Genomic DNA, 18357 nt, shown 5'->3' with positions numbered 1-18357 from the left:
CACTAGACCCCCTCCTGTCCTCACCTTCTCCCTGATCTAACCCTAACCCCCCTCCTGTCCTCACCTTCTCCCTGATCTAACCCTAACCCCCACTAGACCCCCTCCTGTCCTCACCTTCTCCCTGATCTAACCATAACCCCCAGCAGACCCCCTCCTGTCCTCACCTTCTACCCGATCTAACCCTAACCTCCACTAGACCCCCTCCTGTCCTCACCTTCTCCCTGATCTAACCCTAACCCCCAGCAGACCCCCTCCTGTCCTCACCTTCTCCCCGATCTCAGTGCCGTCTCCAGCAGGCAGGATCTCCAGGTCTGGCAGCAGGGCACAGGCCTCCACCACTCTGTGGTACCAGCTCTCCTTCCTCTCCTGACCAAACACTATGTTGTCTTTCAGGGTGGCATTCTGGATCCACGCCTGCTGAGGTACATAGGCCACAGAGCCCTGGAAAGAGAGGGGGGGGGGGAGAGAGACGGGGAGAGAGAGACGGGGAGAGGGAGGGAAAGAGAGAGAGAGAGAGCGGGAGGGAAAGAGAGATAGAGAGAGATGGAGAGAGAGAGGGAGATAAGGGGGGAGAGAGGCAGTGATAGAGAGAGACAGAGACACCAGTTAGGTGATATTAATTATCAGGTAGAACAGAAAACCAGCAGTACTCTGAGCCTCCAGGAATCGAGTTTGACACCTTTGCACTAAGGTATTGTAGCAGTACCTACCTTGATTGAGACGTGACCACTCCTCTTCTCTGTCTCCCCAAGCATGGCTGATAGCAGGGAGGACTTCCCACCTCCTACATGTCCCACCACAGCTACCAGAGACCCCTTCTTCACCCTCACGTTGATCCTCATCAGGCAGGGAGGACCTTCCTTAGACCAGCCAAACGTACCGCTGTCTATCACCACCCCATCACCATCTGGTAGGGAGGGAGAGGGAGGGAGGGAGATGAGGGGGAGGGGAAGAGAGGGGGGGGGGAGAGGGAGAAGGGAGGGAGAGTAAGATGTGGAGAGAGAGCGAAAAGAGGGTAGAGAAAGAGAGATATGTAGTAAAAAAATAAAAAAAATAAACATATCACAGCTTTGAGAAACCCATTTCCTTTTCTGTTTATCTTTATGTGTGTGGTGTGAGCGTGCGTGCATGAGTGCGTGAGTGAGTGCGTGAGTGAGTGCGTGAGTGAGTGCGTGAGTGAGTGACTCAGTGAGTGAGTGAGTGAGTGAGTGAGTGAGTGAGTGAGTGAGTGAGTGAGTGAGTGACTCAGTGAGTGAGAGAGTGCGTGAGTGAGTGAGTGCGTGTGTCTGTTCTCACCAGGGCTGTATGGTTCTCTATCTACGTCGTCAGGCTTCAGCTCATCCTGGCACAGGAACTTTCCCAGGCGCCTCAGGGAGACAATGGCCTGCACACACAAATACTTGAATGAAAGACATTTCAAATGATTTTCAATCATCCGTTAATGATAAACCTTGCCAGGGCCACATTGTTTTGTTTGGTCCCTTAGTGATGACATCACCATGGCGTGACCCCTGACTGACCTGCATGGTGGTGCTCATAGCGAAGGGCAGCTGGCTGAGTGGCGTCTTCAAAATGTTGATGAGAGCCATGGAAACGAACACCTTCTGGGCGTCGAGGATGTTCTTATCGTCGATGAGGACGTAGACGCCGAACATGGCGAACGCTATCTGTAGGAGCACAGGACATGGTTATGACAGCCTTATGAAGGGTTATGTAGCCTTATGTAGTCGTCTTTTAGGTAGTCTCAGGTCAGGAAACAGGTTCGGAGTTAAGTGGAGATGGAGAATTGATAAATTATTATTAGTGACATATGTAATGTTTATGACAGGCTTACGAAGGCTCTACGACAGGTCGTAACTCACCAGGAACGATGAAGAGTTGAAGGAGGCGATGGAGATGGAGTAGAGGACCTGGGATCTCTTCAGGGCATTGAGTTCTTTCTCCCGGTAACCCAGAACCCTCTCCAGGAAGGCCTGTTCCCAGGCGTAGAACTTCAGGATCTTAATCCCACTCAGGATCTCATTCATCAGCTTGATCCTGCTGTCTGTGTACCGCATCTGGACCTCCTGGGAACACAGAGTAGGGAATTAGTACGGAATATGGAATTCAGAACACTGAATATGGAATTCAGAACACTGAATATGGAATTCAGAACACTGAATATGGAATTCAGAACACTGAATATGGAATTCAGAACACTGAATATGGAACACTGAATATGGAATTCAGAACACTGAATATGGAATTCAGAACACTGAATATGGAATTCAGAACACTGAATATGGAATAAGGAATACTGAATATGGAATTTTTACCCCCAAGCCATAAGACTCCTGAACAGGTAATCAAATGGCTGAGAGTCTGTTTATATTATTTAGGAGTAGTATTACTGCCAACGATCGATTATCTGACTAAATAAATGAGAGAATCTCTGGGTTTTATTGGGTTCTGTTTTGTGTGGTTATTCTTCGATTCTAGTGAGTGCGTGCGTGCGTGCGTACGTGTGTGTGTGTGTGTGTGTGCGTGTTTGTTTTTACTATCCAAGTGGGGACCAGAATTTCTAGGAGTCAGGGTCAGGGGTTGTGGTCAGGAGTCAGGGTTAGGGGTTGGGGTCAGGGTTAGGGGTTGGGGTCAGGGTTAGGGGTTGGGGTCAGGAGTCAGGGTTAGAGGTTGGGGTCAGGGTTAGGGGTTGGGGTCAGGGTTAGGGGTTGGAGTCAGGGTTAGAGGTTGGGGTCAGGGTTAGGGGTTGGGGTCAGGAGTCAGGGTTAGGGGTTAGGGGTTAGGGTTAGGGGTTAGGGGTTAGGGTTAGGGGTCAGGGTCAGGGTTAGGGGTTGGGGTCAGGGTGAGGGGTTAGGGTGAGGGGTCAGGGTTAGGGTGAGGTCCCGTGTGGCTCAGTTGGTAGAGCATTGCTCTTGCAACACCAGGGTTGTGTGTTTGATTCCCACGGGGGACCAGTAAGAATGAAAATGCACTCACTCACTACTGTACGTCTCTCTGGATAAGAGCGTCTGCTAAGTGACCTATGTGTTTAAGGCTAGAGGGTAAGTTTAGGAATGGGAATCAACTGTTTGGTCATCACGAGGATAGTAAAACAAGTGTGTGTGTGTGTGTGTGTGTCCGTGTGTGTGTGTGTGAACTGACCTGCAGCTTGCTCCTCATCTTGGCGATGAAGCCGTTGAGAGGAAAGATAAGGATCACCGTGGCGATGCCGGCTAGGGCTGACGGACCCAGAAGCTGTTAGATACAAGAGAGGGGTAACAACAGTGTGTAGTGTACCTGTGTGTGTGTACCTGTGTGTGTTCTACCTACCTGCCACAGGAAGAAGAGACAGAGAGCTATCTCAATGGGAGCAGGAGAGGGGTAACAACAGTGTGTAGTGTACCTGTGTGTGTGTACCTGTGTGTGTTCTACCTACCTGCCACAGGAAGAAGAGACAGAGAGCTATCTCAATGGGAGCCACCCACACAGCGTTGAAATACACCACCATGTCCATGAGCTTCTGAGTGTCGGCCGACACCAGGTTAACAATCTGTCCCACGGTACAGGACTGCCGCGCTGCACTGCTGATCACTAGAGACTACAGGGGGAGGGAGGAGGGGAGAGAGACAGACAGAGAGAGAGTGTTCAATTCCACAACCACCTAAAAGGAAGCAACACCCCTGTCACTTTGTATGTTGTAGTTTGATCATTCGTTTGTTGTTTTCTTCCTGTATGAAATGTGCAAATTGTATTAAATAATTTCCATTCAGCCATTGCTGCCATTGATACTCTGTAATGCTTCTAAAAGGGTGTGATAAGAAACCATCCTCTCTCTCTTGTCGTTGTGTCTCTCTCTCTCTCCATACCTTCCTGTAGACCAGGCCCATGACAGCGGTCTTCACCCTCATTCCCACGGTGAAGCAGGAGTACATGTACTGATGGTTGAACAGGGACTGGAGGCTGGACAGGAGGAACAACAGGAAGGCGAACATGAAGCCCTTCCACAGGTCGCTGTCCTGGTCACTCATGAACCCCAGGAGGAGGCTGGAGGGGGACGAGGAAAAACAGGGGTTTTAATGATGCTATGTTAGAGAGACAAACTGACTGAGATGTACTTCAGAAATTTGGGCTGTATACTGCTACACACCTGTTTTGATGCACAGGGCCCATACACTTTCTCCTGGGTCAACGTAGTGTCCTACCTTTGACCAGGGCCCATACACTTTCTACTGGGTCAACGTAGTGTCCTACCTTTGACCAGGGCCCATACACTTTCTCCTGGGTCAACGTAGTGTCCTACCTTTGACCAGGGCCCATACACTCTCTCCTGGGTCAACCTAGTGTCCTACCTTTGACCAGGGCCCATACACTCTCTCCTGGGTCAACGTAGTGTCCTACCTTTGACCAGGGCCCATACACTCTCTCCTGGGTCAACGTAGTGTCCTACCTTTGACCAGGGCCCATACACTCTCTCCTGGGTCAACGTAGTGTCCTACCTTTGACCAGGGCCCATACACTTTCTCCTGGGTCAACGTAGTGTCCTACCTTTGACCAGGGCTCATACACTTTCTCCTGGGTCAACGTAGTGTCCTACCTTTGACCAGGGCCCATACACTCTCCTGGGTCAGCGTAGTGTCCTACCTTTGACCAGGGCCCATACACTCTCTCCTGGGTCAACATAATGTCCTACCTTTGACCAGGGCCCATACACTCTGGGTCTCACCTGAGCACCTGTGGTATGGAGAACATGAAGGCGTCGTGGAAGATGAGGAAGAGGGTCCCTTTGAGGAAGAAAGGTCCGAAGCTCCGAGCCAGAACTCTGAAGAGACAGAACCCTGAGTTCTGTTCTTGTCTCAGCTTCTTCAACAGCTGGGTCTGTTCTGTCAGTTTAGGGCCTGTAGGACGGCAGTCAGACAGACTACAGTCCATTCTGGTGGAGGGAGAGAGAAACAGAGAGGTTAGATATTAAACAGCTGGGTCTGTTCTGTCAGTTTAGGGCCTGTAGGACGGCAGTCAGACAGACTACAGTCCATTCTGGTGGAGGGAGAGAGAAACAGAGAGGAGGTTAGATATTAAACAGCTGGGTCTGTTCTGTCAGTTTAGGACTCACCGCATGTAGGGTGTAGGGTGTAGTGTGTAGGGTGTAGTGTGTAGGGTGTGGTGTGTAGGGTGTAGTGTGTGGGTTGTAGTGTGTAGGGTGTAGTGTGTAGGGTGTAGTGTGTGGGGTGTAGTGTGTAGGGTGTAGTGTGTAGGGTGTAGGGTGTAGTGTGTGGGGTGTAGTGTGTAGGGTGTAGTGTGTATGGTGTATGGTGTGGGTTGTAGTGTGTAGGGTGTAGTGTGTAGGGTGTAGGGTGTAGTGTGTGGGGTGTAGTGCGTAGGGTGTAGTATGTAGTGTAGCAGTCTTACTGTTGTAGTTTAGTACACTCCCTGGCCCAGTCTTTCTCCAGGTCTGCTATGATACAGTCGGAAGTGTCTTCTTCTCTAAGACACCAAAGATCCTCTGCCTGCAGGGGAGTACGATAACCCCTAATAACCAACCTGAGAGAGGGGAGGAGGAAGGAGGAGGAGGAGGAGGGGGAGGGAAGGAGGAGGAGGAGGAGGAGGAGGCGGGAGGAGGAGGAATAGGAGAGGAGGAGGAGGAGGGGAGGAGGAGGAGAAGGAAGAGGGGAGGAGGAGGAGGAAGAGGATAAGGAAGAGGGGAGGAGTAGGTGGAAGGAGGAGGAGGAGGAAGGAGGAGGAAGAGGAAGGAGGAGGCGAGGATGAGGAGGAGGGTAGGACGAGGAGGACGATGAGGAGGGAGGGGAGAGGAGGGGAGGGGAGAGAGAGGGGGAGGAGGGAGGGAGGGAGAGGGGGAGGAGGGAGTGAGAGTGAAAAGGAGATTAATTAAAAGCATCTGATAAATGGCATATATTGATTATTCCGTTTCCCCTATAATTACACATCTCATATCCATCATTGTAACAATTTAAGGCTGCCCAGTCTTACCCTCCAAACCACCAGAAGAGCATCTTAGAGAGGAAAGAGGCGTCCTCCACTGGACAGGGGTTCTGTAGGGTATAACACACAGGGTCTTAGGCCCAGATTCATTCAAAGCACCTTCTACCACTGTGAAAGCCCCTTCTACCACTGTGAAAGCATCTTATACCACTGTGAAAGCATCTTCTACCACTGTGAAAGCACATTCTACCGCTGTGAAAGCACCTTCTACCACTGTGAAAGCACATTCTACCACTGTGAAAGCACATTCTACCGCTGTGAAAGCACCTTCTACCGCTGTGAAAGCACCTTCTACCGTTGTGAAAGCACCTTCTACCATTGTGAAAGCACCTTCTACCGCTGTGAAATCACCTTCTACCACTTTTACAGAACCTTCTACCACTGTGAAGAACCTTCTATCACTGTGAAAGCACCTTCTATCACTTTGAAAGCACATTCTACCACTTTTACAGAACCTTCTACCACTGTGAAAGCACCTTCTACCACTGTGAAAGCATCTTTTACCACTGTGAAAACACCTATCACTTTGAAAGCACCTTCTACCCCTTTTACAGAACCTTCTACTGCTGTGAAAGCACCTTCTACCACTTTTACAGAACCTTCTACCACTGTGAAAGCACCTTCTACCACTGTGAAAGCATCTTTTATCACTGTGAAAACACCTTCTATCACTTTGAAAGCACCTTCTACCCCTTTTACAGAACCTTCTACCGCTGTGAAAGCACCTTCTACCACTGTGAAAGCACTTTCTACCACTGTGAAAGCCCCTTCTACTGTTTTGAAAGCCCCTTCTACTGCTGTGAAGCACCTTCTACCGCTGTGAAAGCACCTTCTACCACTGTGAAAGCACCGTCTACCACTTTGAAAACACCTTCTATCACTTTGAAAACACCTTCTATCACTTTGAAAGCACATTCTACCACTTTTACAGAACCTTCTACCACTGTGAAAGCACCTTCTACCACTGTGAAAGCATCTTTTATCACTGTGAAAACACCTTCTATCACTTTGAAAGCACCTTCTACCCCTTTTACAGAACCTTCTACCGCTGTGAAAGCACCTTCTACCACTGTGAAAGCACTTTCTACCACTGTGAAAGCCCCTTCTACTGTTTTGAAAGCCCCTTCTACTGCTGTGAAGCACCTTCTACCGCTGTGAAAGCACCTTCTACCACTGTGAAAGCACCGTCTACCACTTTGAAAACACCTTCTATCACTTTGAAAACACCTTCTATCACTTTGAAAGCACATTCTACCACTTTTACAGAACCTTCTACCACTGTGAAAGCACCTTCTACCACTGTGAAAGCACCTTCTACCACTGTGAAAGCCCCTTCTACTGTTTTGAAAGCCCCTTCTACTGCTGTGAAGCACCTTCTACCGCTGTGAAAGCACCTTCTACCACTGTGAAAGCACCGTCTACCACTTTGAAAACACCTTCTATCACTTTGAAAACACCTTCTATCACTTTGAAAGCACATTCTACCACTTTTACAGAACCTTCTACCACTGTGAAAGCACCTTCTACCACTGTGAAAACACCTTCTATCACTTTGAAAGCACCTTCTACCCCTTTTACAGAACCTTCTACCGCTGTGAAAGCACCTTCTACCACTGTGAAAGCACTTTCTACCACTGTGAAAGCCCCTTCTACTGTTTTGAAAGCCCCTTCTACTGCTGTGAAGCACCTTCTACCGCTGTGAAAGCACCTTCTACAACTGTGAAAGTACCTTCTACTGCTGTGAAAGTACCTTCTACTGCTGTGAAAGCCCCTTCTACCGCTGTGAAAGCGTGTTTTACCACTGCGCACTGAGCTACCCACAATACGCCGTGTAAAGGGCATTTCCCCAACCTTCGCAGAGATCCCCATTCATGATAAATGCTGCAGCTGTTTGCTCAAGGGTAAATTACCTTTAAAAGTAACTTCCTACATGGCCTGAACAAGAGCCATGTGTGTGTCTGTCAATGCAGTCTGGATTGAATCCTGGCCTTGGTGTCTTCGTGTAACCCTGATTCTATTCAAATGAATATAAAGCTGACTACTAAAAAGCACATCCTTTAGGATTTCTAACCTCACTCCTACCTTTTTGTTGCTGTGTTTGTCTGTGTTTGTCTGTGTTTGTCTACATTTGGCTGTGCTGGGTACCTTTCTGTAGGTGTGTGTGTCTGTGCTGGGTACCTGTCTGTAGGTGTGTGTGTCTGTGTTGGGTACCTGTCTGTAGGTGTGTGTGTGTCTGTGCTGGGTACCTGTCTGTAGGTGTGTGTGTCTGTACAGGAGCGTTGGTCAGAGAAGCAGCTGAGGATGAGCTGGGTACCTGTCTGTAGGTGTGTGTGTCTGTGCTGGGTACCTGTCTGTAGGTGTGTGTGTCTGTACAGGAGCGTTGGTCAGAGAAGCAGCTGAGGATGAGCTGGGTACCTGTCTGTAGGTGTGTGTGTCTGTGCTGGGTACCTGTCTGTAGGTGTGTGTGTCTGTGTTGGGTACCTGTCTGTAGGTGTGTGTGTCTGTGCTGGGTACCTGTCTGTAGGTGTGTGTGTCTGTGTTGGGTACCTGTCTGTAGGTGTGTGTGTCTGTGCTGGGTACCTGTCTGTAGGTGTGTGTGTCTGTGCTGGAGCGTTGGTCAGAGAAGCAGCTGAGGATGAGCTGGGTACCTGTCTGTAGGTGTGTGTGTCTGTGCTGGGTACCTGTCTGTAGGTGTGTGTGTCTGTACTGGGTACCTGTCTGTAGGTGTGTGTGTCTGTGCTGGGTACCTGTCTGTAGGTGTGTGTGTCTGTACAGGAGCGTTGGTCAGAGAAGCAGCTGAGGATGAGCTGGGTACCTGTCTGTAGGTGTGTGTGTCTGTGCTGGGTACCTGTCTGTAGGTCTGTGTGTCTGTACAGGAGCGTTGGTCAGAGAAGCAGCTGAGGATGAGCTGGGTACCTGTCTGTAGGTGTGTGTGTCTGTGCTGGGTACCTGTCTGTAGGTGTGTGTGTCTGTACAGGAGCGTTGGTCAGAGAAGCAGCTGAGGATGAGCTGGGTACCTGTCTGTAGGTGTGTGTGTCTGTGCTGGGTACCTGTCTGTAGGTGTGTGTGTCTGTACAGGAGCGTTGGTCAGAGAAGCAGCTGAGGATGAGCTGGGTCAGCTGCAGGGAGAAGTAGACGAAGAATGCTATGAAGCGCATCGCGTCTGTGAAGAACCCCTACATCACAGGAAGAGGGTGATTGGTTATTGACAGAATGTGTGTGTGAGAGAAAGAGCGAGGGAGCAAAAGAGAAAGAGAGAGAGAGAGGGAGAGAGAGAGGGAGAGAAAGAGAGGGTGAGGGGGAGGCTGAGGGAGAAGGAGAGGGAAAGGGAGAATGGGGGGGGTTCCCATATTACAATTCTGAAGTGCCTTCGACCACCACGGCCAAACACATCCTCCTGTTTCACATCCTGTACTTTCAGAGATCTAATGGTACTCTCAGTGTTCCAACTGTACTCTCAGTGTTCCAACTGTACTCTCAGTGTTCCAACTGTACTCTCAGTGTTCCAACTGTACTCTCAGACTTCCAACTGTACTCTCAGTGTTCCAACTGTACTCTCAGTGTTCCAACTGTACTCTCAGTGTTCCAACTGTACTCTCAGTGTTCCAACTGTACTCTCAGTGTTCCATCTGTACTCTCAGACTTCCAACTGTACTCTCAGTGTTCCAACTGTACTCTCAGTGTTCCAACTGTACTCTCAGACTTCCAACTGTACTCTCAGTGTTCCAACTGTACTCTCAGACTTCCAACTGTACTCTCAGTGTTCCAACTGTACTCTCAGTGTTCCAACTGTACTCTCAGACTTACAACTGTACTCTCAGTGTTCCAACTCTACTCTCAGACTTCCAACTGTACTGTCAGACTTCCAACTGAACTCTCAGACTTCCAATTGTACTCTCAGTGTTCCAACTGTACTCTCAGACTTCCAACTGTACTCTCAGACTTCCAACTGTACTCTCAGACGTCCAACTGTACTCTCAGACTTCCAACTGTACTCTCAGACGTCCAACTGTACTCTCAGTGTTCCAACTGTACTCTCAGTGTTCCAACTGTACTCTCAGTGTTCCAACTGGACCTAAAGCCTGTAAACCTGACTGGTTCCTACTGGACCTAAAGCCTGTTAACCTAACTGGTTCCTAATGGACCTAAAGCCTGTTAACCTGACTGGTTCCTACTGGACCTAAAGCCTGTTAACCTGACTGGTTCCCACTGGACCTAAAGCCTGTTAACCTGACTGGTTCCTATTGGACCTAAAGCCTGTTAACCTGACTGGTTCCTATTGGACCTAAAGCCTGTTAACCTAACTGGTTCCTATTGGACCTAAAGCCTGTTAACCTAACTGGTTCCTATTGGACCTAAAGCCTGTTAACCTGACTGGTTCCTATTGGACCTAAAGCCTGTTAACCTGACTGGTTCCTATTGGACCTAAAGCCTGTTAACCTAACTGGTTCCTATTGGACCTAAAGCCTGTTAACCTGACTGGTTCCTACTGGACCTAAAGCCTGTTAACCTGACTGGTTCCTACTGGACCTAAAGCCTGTAAACCTGACTGGTTCCTACTGGACCTAAAGCCTGTACACCGAACTGGTTCCTATTGGACCTAAAGCCTGTTAACCTGACTGGTTCCTACTGTACCTAAAGCCTGTTAACCAAACTGGTTCCTATTGGACCTAAAGCCTGTTAACCTAACTGGTTCCTACTGGACCTAAAGCCTGTTAACCTAACTGGTTCCTATTGGACCTAAAGCCTGTTAACCTGACTGGTTCCTACTGGACCTAAAGCCTGTACACCGAACTGGTTCCTATTGGACCTAAAGCCTGTTAACCTAACTGGTTCTGCATTCAACAACGCCACATTGTTTGTGAATGTTTGTATGTGTTAAACCAAGCAAGTCAGCCACCTAAACCTCACAATTCATCTACTGTAACAGATATGATATGTTAACTCAATGAAACCTAAGACTAGACTAACCCGCCCAGGATAAACAGATAGTAATTACATACCCCAACCCTCCGTATGCCACATATATATTGTAAATCATTCATAGCGTGAGATTTAGGGCCACATTTGTGTGAGGGAACCAGATGTTGATTGCTGTGTGTGTTGGTGTAATGAGAGAGGGCGAGAACAGCAGAAGACGGATGGAGAGATAAAGAGATGGAGAGATAAAGAGATGGAGGAGAGAGAAGATGGAGGAGAGAGAAGATGGAGGAGAGAGAAGATGGAGGAGAGATGGAGGAGAGAGAAGATGGAGGAGAGAGCAGATGGAGGAGAGAGAAGATGGAGGAGAGATGGAGGAGAGAGAAGATGGAGGAGAGAGAAGATGGAGGAGAGAGCAGATGGAGGAGAGAGCAGATGGAGGGATGACTGTGGACCCACAGACTGGAAAAGCCTCCACTGCCCACAGCGGGGTAGACATATAGACCTCGCACACACACACACACACACACACACACACACACACACACACACACACACACACACACACACACACACACACACACACACACACACACACACACACACACACACACACACACACACACACACACACACACACACACACACACACACACACACACACACACCTCTTCTATGATCTGCTGTATGTTGTCTCTGAGTGGAACGAGGGAGCAGACCACTGCCAGAGTCCAGAAGAGGAAGAGAAGAACAGATGAACGACATCCCTTCATCCTCTCCCACTGGATCACACACACTGCCAGGAGCTGGAGAGAGAATGAGGAGAGAGATGGATCACACACACTGCCAGGAGCTGGAGAGAGAATGAGGAGAGAGATGGATCACACACACTGCCAGGAGCTGGAGAGAGAATGAGGAGAGAGATGGATCACACACACTGCCAGAAGCTGGAGAGAGAATGAGGAGAGAGATGGATCACACACACTGCCAGGAGCTGGAGAGAGAATGAGGAGAGAGATGGATCACACACACTGCCAGGAGCTGGAGAGAGAATGAGGAGAGAGATGGATCACACACACTGCCAGGAGCTGGAGAGAGAATGAGGAGAGAGATGGATCACACACACTGCCAGGAGCTGGAGAGAGAATGAGGAGAGAGATGGATCACACACACTGCCAGGAGCTGGAGAGAGAATGAGGAGAGAGATGGATCACACACACTGCCAGGAGCTGGAGAGAGAATGAGGAGAGAGATGGATCACACACACTGCCAGGAGCTGGAGAGAGAATGAGGAGAGAGATGGATCACACACACTGCCAGGAGCTGGAGAGAGAATGAGGAGAGAGATGGATCACACACACTGCCAGGAGCTGGAGAGAGAATGAGGAGAGAGATGGATCACACACACTGCCAGGAGCTGGAGAGAGAATGAGGAGAGAGATGGATCACACACACTGCCAGGAGCTGGAGAGAGAATGAGGAGAGAGATGGATCACACACACTGCCAGGAGCTGGAGAGAGAATGAGGAGAGAGATGGATCACACACACTGCCAGGAGCTGGAGAGAGAATGAGGAGAGAGATGGATCACACACACTGCCAGGAGCTGGAGAGAGAATGAGGAGAGAGATGGATCACACACACTGCCAGGAGCTGGAGAGAGAATGAGGAGAGAGATGGATCACACACACTGTCAGGAGCTGGAGAGAGAATGAGGAGAGAGATGGATCACACACACTGCCAGGAGCTGGAGAGAGAATGAGGAGAGAGATGGATCACACACACTGCCAGGAGCTGGAGAGAGAATGAGGAGAGAGATGGATCACACACACTGCCAGGAGCTGGAGAGAGAATGAGGAGAGAGATGGATCACACACACTGCCAGGAGCTGGAGAGAGAATGAGGAGAGAGATGGATCACACACACTGCCAGGAGCTGGAGAGAGAATGAGGAGAGAGATGGATCACACACACTGCCAGGAGCTGGAGAGAGAATGAGGAGAGAGATGGATCACACACACTGCCAGGAGCTGGAGAGAGAATGAGGAGAGAGATGGATCACACACACTGCCAGGAGCTGGAGAGAGAATGAGGAGAGAGATGGATCACACACACTGCCAGGAGCTGGAGAGAGAATGAGGAGAGAGATGGATCACACACACTGCCAGGAGCTGGAGAGAGAATGAGGAGAGAGATGGATCACACACACTGCCAGGAGCTGGAGAGAGAATGAGGAGAGAGATGGATCACACACACTGCCAGGAGCTGGAGAGAGAATGAGGAGAGAGATGGATCACACACACTGCCAGGAGCTGGAGAGAGAATGAGGAGAGAGATGGATCACACACACTGTCAGGAGCTGGAGAGAGAATGAGGAGAGAGATGGATCACACACACTGCCAGGAGCTGGAGAGAGAATGAGGAGAGAGATGGATCACACACACTGCCAGGAGCTGGAGAGAGAATGAGGAGAGAGATGGATCACACACACTGCCAGGAGCTGGAGAGAGAATGAGGAGAGAGATGGATCACACACACTGCCAGGAGCTGGAGAGAGAATGAGGAGAGAGATGGATCACACACACTGCCAGGAGCTGGAGAGAGAATGAGGAGAGAGATGGATCACACACACTGCCAGGAGCTGGAGAGAGAATGAGGAGAGAGATGGATCACACACACTGCCAGGAGCTGGAGAGAGAATGAGGAGAGAGATGGATCACACACACTGCCAGGAGCTGGAGAGAGAATGAGGAGAGAGATGGATCACACACACTGCCAGGAGCTGGAGAGAGAATGAGGAGAGAGATGGATCACACACACTGCCAGGAGCTGGAGAGAGAATGAGGAGAGAGATGGATCACACACACTGCCAGGAGCTGGAGAGAGAATGAGGAGAGAGATGGATCACACACACTGCCAGGAGCTGGAGAGAGAAAGAGGAGAGAGATGGATCACACACACTGCCAGGAGCTGGAGAGAGAATGAGGAGAGAGATGGATCACACACACTGCCAGGAGCTGGAGAGAGAAAGAGGAGAGAGATGGATCACACACACTGCCAGGAGCTGGAGAGAGAATGAGGAGAGAGATGAGATGGAGAGATGGAGACATTGACCAGAAGAGATTTAAAAATATATAAATATTTTTATGAATAAGAAAAATATTAATATTTATTGAATATTCAAAACATACGATCCCCCCACAGTTCCAGTTGTGTGTGTGTGTGTGTGTGTGTGTGTGTGTGTGTGTGTACTGTATGCGTGTATTTATAAAGCTCCTTAACTGTAACGTGTTAGACTGTGGTGTCTGCAGCACCAACCACGGCTATGGATAATTCACAGTTTGTGTTGTCTGTCTGTGTCTGTTTCCCTAACTGATGGGACCTTGTCCCTGACACACTTGGCTCCGGCTCAGGGTTCAGTTTGTCAGGGTGGTCCTACTTCAGTATGTGTGTCAGGGTACAGTAGGTAAGTTATTCTGGGGCAGCTCTCCTTCTAACTCTCTCTCTCTCTTCTTCTCTCTCCACATAACTTTATCTCTCTCTCTCTTCTTCTCTCTCCCTGACTACCTTTATCTCTCTCTCTTCTTCTCTCTCTACATAGAAGAAGACATAAAGTTATCTCCCTGGCTACCTTCATCTCTCTCTCTCTCTATCTCTCTCTCTCTCCACTCTCTCTCATGAAAGACCATGTGTTGGTGTATTCCTCCCTCCCTCCCTCCCTCCCTCCCTCCCTCCCTCCCTCTCCTTACCATAGTAAGGCTGCGTATAACAGGGCTAAGCAGGAAGACCATGTGTTGATGTATCCCTCCCTCCCTCCCTCCCTCCCTCCCTCTCCTTACCATAGTAAGGCTGCGTATAACAGGGCTAAGCAGGAAGACCATGTGTTGATGTATCCCTCCCTCCCTCCCTCCCTCCCTCCCTCCCCCCTCCCTCCCTCCCTCCCTCCCTCCCTCTCCTTACCATAGTAAGGCTGCGTATAACAGGGCTAAGCAGGAAGACCATGTGTTGGTGTATTCCTCCCTCCCTCCCTCCCCCCTCCCCTCCCTCCCTCCCTCCCTCCCTCCCTCCCTCCCCCCTCCCTCCCTCCCTCCCTCCCTCCCTCCCTCCCTCTCCTTACCATAGTAAGGCTGCGTATAACAGGGCTAAGCAGGAAGACCATGTGTTGGTGTATCCCTCCCTCCCTCCCTCCCTCCCTCCCTCTCCTTACCATAGTAAGGCTGCGTATAACAGGGCTAAGCAGGAAGACCATGTGTTGATGTATCCCTCCCTCCCTCCCTCCCTCCCTCCCTCCCTCTCCTTACCATAGTAAGGCTGCGTATAACAGGGCTAAGCAGGAAGACCATGTGTTGGTGTATCCCTCCCTCCCCCTCCCTCCCTCCCTCCCCCCCCTCCCTCCCTCCCCCCTCCCTCCCTCCCCCCCTCCCTCCCTCCCTCCCTCCCTCCCTCCCTCTCCTTACCATAGTAAGGCTGCGTATAACAGGGCTAAGCAGGAAGACCATGTGTTGGTGTATCTCTGCACTCCTCTCCACCAGCACGTAGAACACCTCTAGGAAGCCAAAGGATACTAAACACAGACCCAGCACCTACAGAGAGGGGACATGAGTTAGTTTAAACACAAACAACGAGGGGACTATAAACACAAGTACAATAAATATCCTGATCAGTATGTAGACGCAATGTTCTGTTAGATGGTAGCAGGATATAGATGTAATGTTCTGTCAGATGGTAGCAGGATATAGATGTAATGTGTCAGATGGTAGCAGGATATAGATGTAATATGTTAGATGGTAGCAGGATATAGATGTAATATGTCAGATGGTAGCAGGATATAGATGTAATATGTCAGATGGTAGCAGGATATAGATGTAATATGTCAGATGGTAGCAGGATATAGATGTAATATGTTAGATGGTAGCAGGATATAGATGTAATATGTTAGATGGTAGCAGGATATAGATGTAATGTGTCAGATGGTAGCAGGATATAGATGTACTATGCTAGATGGTAGCAGGATATAGATGTACTATGTTAGATGGTAGCAGGATATAGATGTAATATGTTAGATGGTAGCAGGATATAGATGTACTATGCTATATGGTAGCAGGATATAGATGTACTATGTTAGATGGTAGCAGGATATAGATGTACTATGTTAGATGGTAGCAGGATATAGATGTACTATGCTATATGGTAGCAGGATATAGATGTACTATGCTAGATGGTAGCAGGATATAGATGTAATATGTCAGATGGTAGCAGGATATAGATGTAATGTGTCAGATGGTAGCAGGATATAGATGTAATATGTTAGATGGTAGCAGGATATAGATGTAATATGTTAGATGGTAGCAGGATATAGATGTAATGTGTCAGATGGTAGCAGGATATAGATGTAATGTGTCAGATGGTAGCAGGATATAGATGTAATGTTCTGTCAGATGGTAGCAGGATATAGATGTAATATGTCAGATGGTAGCAGGATATAGATGTAATGTGTCAGATGGTAGCAGGATATAGATGTAATGTGTCAGATGGTAGCAGGATATAGATGTACTATGCTAGATGGTAGCAGGATATAGATGTAATGTGTCAGATGGTAGCAGGATATAGATGTACTATGCTAGATGGTAGCAGGATATAGATGTACTATGTTAGATGGTAGCAGGATATAGATGTAATATGTCAGATGGTAGCAGGATATAGATGTAATGTGTCAGATGGTAGCAGGATATAGATGTACTATGCTATATGGTAGCAGGATATAGATGTAATATGTCAGATGGTAGCAGGATATAGATGTAATGTTCTGTCAGATGGTAGCAGGATATAGATGTAATGTGTCAGATGGTAGCAGGATATAGATGTAATATGTCAGATGGTAGCAGGATATAGATGTAATATGTCAGATGGTAGCAGGATATAGATGTAATGTTCTGTCAGATGGTAGCAGGATATAGATGTAATATGTCAGATGGTAGCAGGATATAGATGTAATGTGTCAGATGGTAGCAGGATATAGATGTAATGTTCTGTCAGATGGTAGCAGGATATAGATGTACTATGCTATATGGTAGCAGGATATAGATGTACTATGCTAGATGGTAGCAGGATATAGATGTAATATGCTTGATGGTAGCAGGATATAGATGTAATATGTTAGATGGTAGCAGGATATAGATGTACTATGCTAGATGGTAGCAGGATATAGATGTACTATGCTAGATGGTAGCAGGATATAGATGTACTATGCTATATGGTAGCAGGATATAGATGTACTATGCTAGATGGTAGCAGGATATAGATGTAATATGCTTGATGGTAGCAGGATATAGATGTAATATGTTAGATGGTAGCAGGATATAGATGTAATATGTCAGATGGTAGCAGGATATAGATGTACTATGTTAGATGGTAGCAGGATATAGATGTAATATGTTAGATGGTAGCAGGATATAGATGTACTATGTTAGATGGTAGCAGGATATAGATGTAATATGTCAGATGGTAGCAGGATATAGATGTAATATGTCATGTCAGTTGTTTGTAATTCATTTGTATTATTTTGGTTTCCTTCTGAATCTATACAGGAGGAGAAAGGACTTCCTACTTCTACTGAAGACCAGTGAAACTAACTGATCAGTCTTTCACCTGAATTGGTATTGTATGACAGCTGGAGAAGGTATCCTCTTACACACCTTCTCTTTAGTAGACAACATGTAAAGCAACATGTGATAACAGTCATCTACACATGTGAAAACGTGTTTTTTCTGTAAGGTGTGTGTGTGTGTGTGTGTGTGTGTGTGTGTGTGTGTGTGTGTGTGTGTGTGTGTGTGTGTGTGTGTGTGTGTGTGTGTGTGTGTGTGTGTGTGTGTGTGTGTGTGTGTGTGTGTGTGTGTCTATGTCTGTGTCTGTGTGTGTGTCTGTGTCTGTGTCTGTGTGTGTGACACAGAAACTCACAGTTTTGGCACAACAGAGGCTGGTCAGAGAGATGCCTCCCTGGCCAGTGAACCAGAGGTAGACCAGGTAGAGAGGACTGCAGGACCACAGGTACATACAGGGGAACCACACCAGGACCGTATGCTGGAAACACTGGGTCAGGTCTGGGTGGGGGGTGTACCAGGTCAGGTTCCAGTCCTGAGAGGGAGGGATGGATGGAGGGATGGAGGGAGAGTGTTAGAATATGTAACAGACAAATGGGGGCATTGGGTCAGCTCTGGGTGGGGGGGTGTACCAGGTCAGCTCTGGGTGGGGGGGTGTACCAGGTCAGCTCTGGGTGGGGGGGTGTACCAGGTCAGGTTCCAGTCCTGAGAGAGAGGGATGGATGGATGGAGGGAGAGTGTTAGAATATGTAACAGACAAATGGGGGCATTGGGTCAGCTCTGGGTGGGGGGGGTGTACCAGGTCAGCTCTGGGTGGGGGGGGTGTACCAGGTCAGCTCTGGGTGGGGGGGTGTACCAGGTCAG

The 18357-nt window shown here is 48.6% G+C and overlaps 1 protein-coding gene across 1 annotated transcript; it reads right to left on the bottom strand.

Moving 5' to 3' along the window:
- Positions 1 to 264: 264 nt before the first annotated feature.
- Positions 265 to 18028, bottom strand: LOC129849752 (multidrug resistance-associated protein 1-like; the record flags this gene model as incomplete). Its single annotated transcript, XM_055916506.1, has 15 exons — positions 265 to 441; positions 711 to 907; positions 1297 to 1384; positions 1521 to 1667; positions 1863 to 2066; positions 3142 to 3234; positions 3416 to 3577; positions 3846 to 4023; positions 4703 to 4909; positions 5386 to 5517; positions 5965 to 6026; positions 9027 to 9152; positions 11565 to 11702; positions 15352 to 15477; positions 17852 to 18028. Coding segments are annotated over 15 exons (2214 nt in total), but the record flags the coding sequence as incomplete, so codon positions are not given.
- Positions 18029 to 18357: the final 329 nt, after the last annotated feature.

Source organism: Salvelinus fontinalis, unplaced genomic scaffold, assembly GCF_029448725.1.
Source record: "Salvelinus fontinalis isolate EN_2023a unplaced genomic scaffold, ASM2944872v1 scaffold_1647, whole genome shotgun sequence".
In the NCBI taxonomy this organism is placed as follows: domain Eukaryota; kingdom Metazoa; phylum Chordata; class Actinopteri; order Salmoniformes; family Salmonidae; genus Salvelinus; species Salvelinus fontinalis.
Note: the sequence above shows the minus strand (reverse complement) of the source record. Positions and strands in the feature narration are given on the sequence as shown.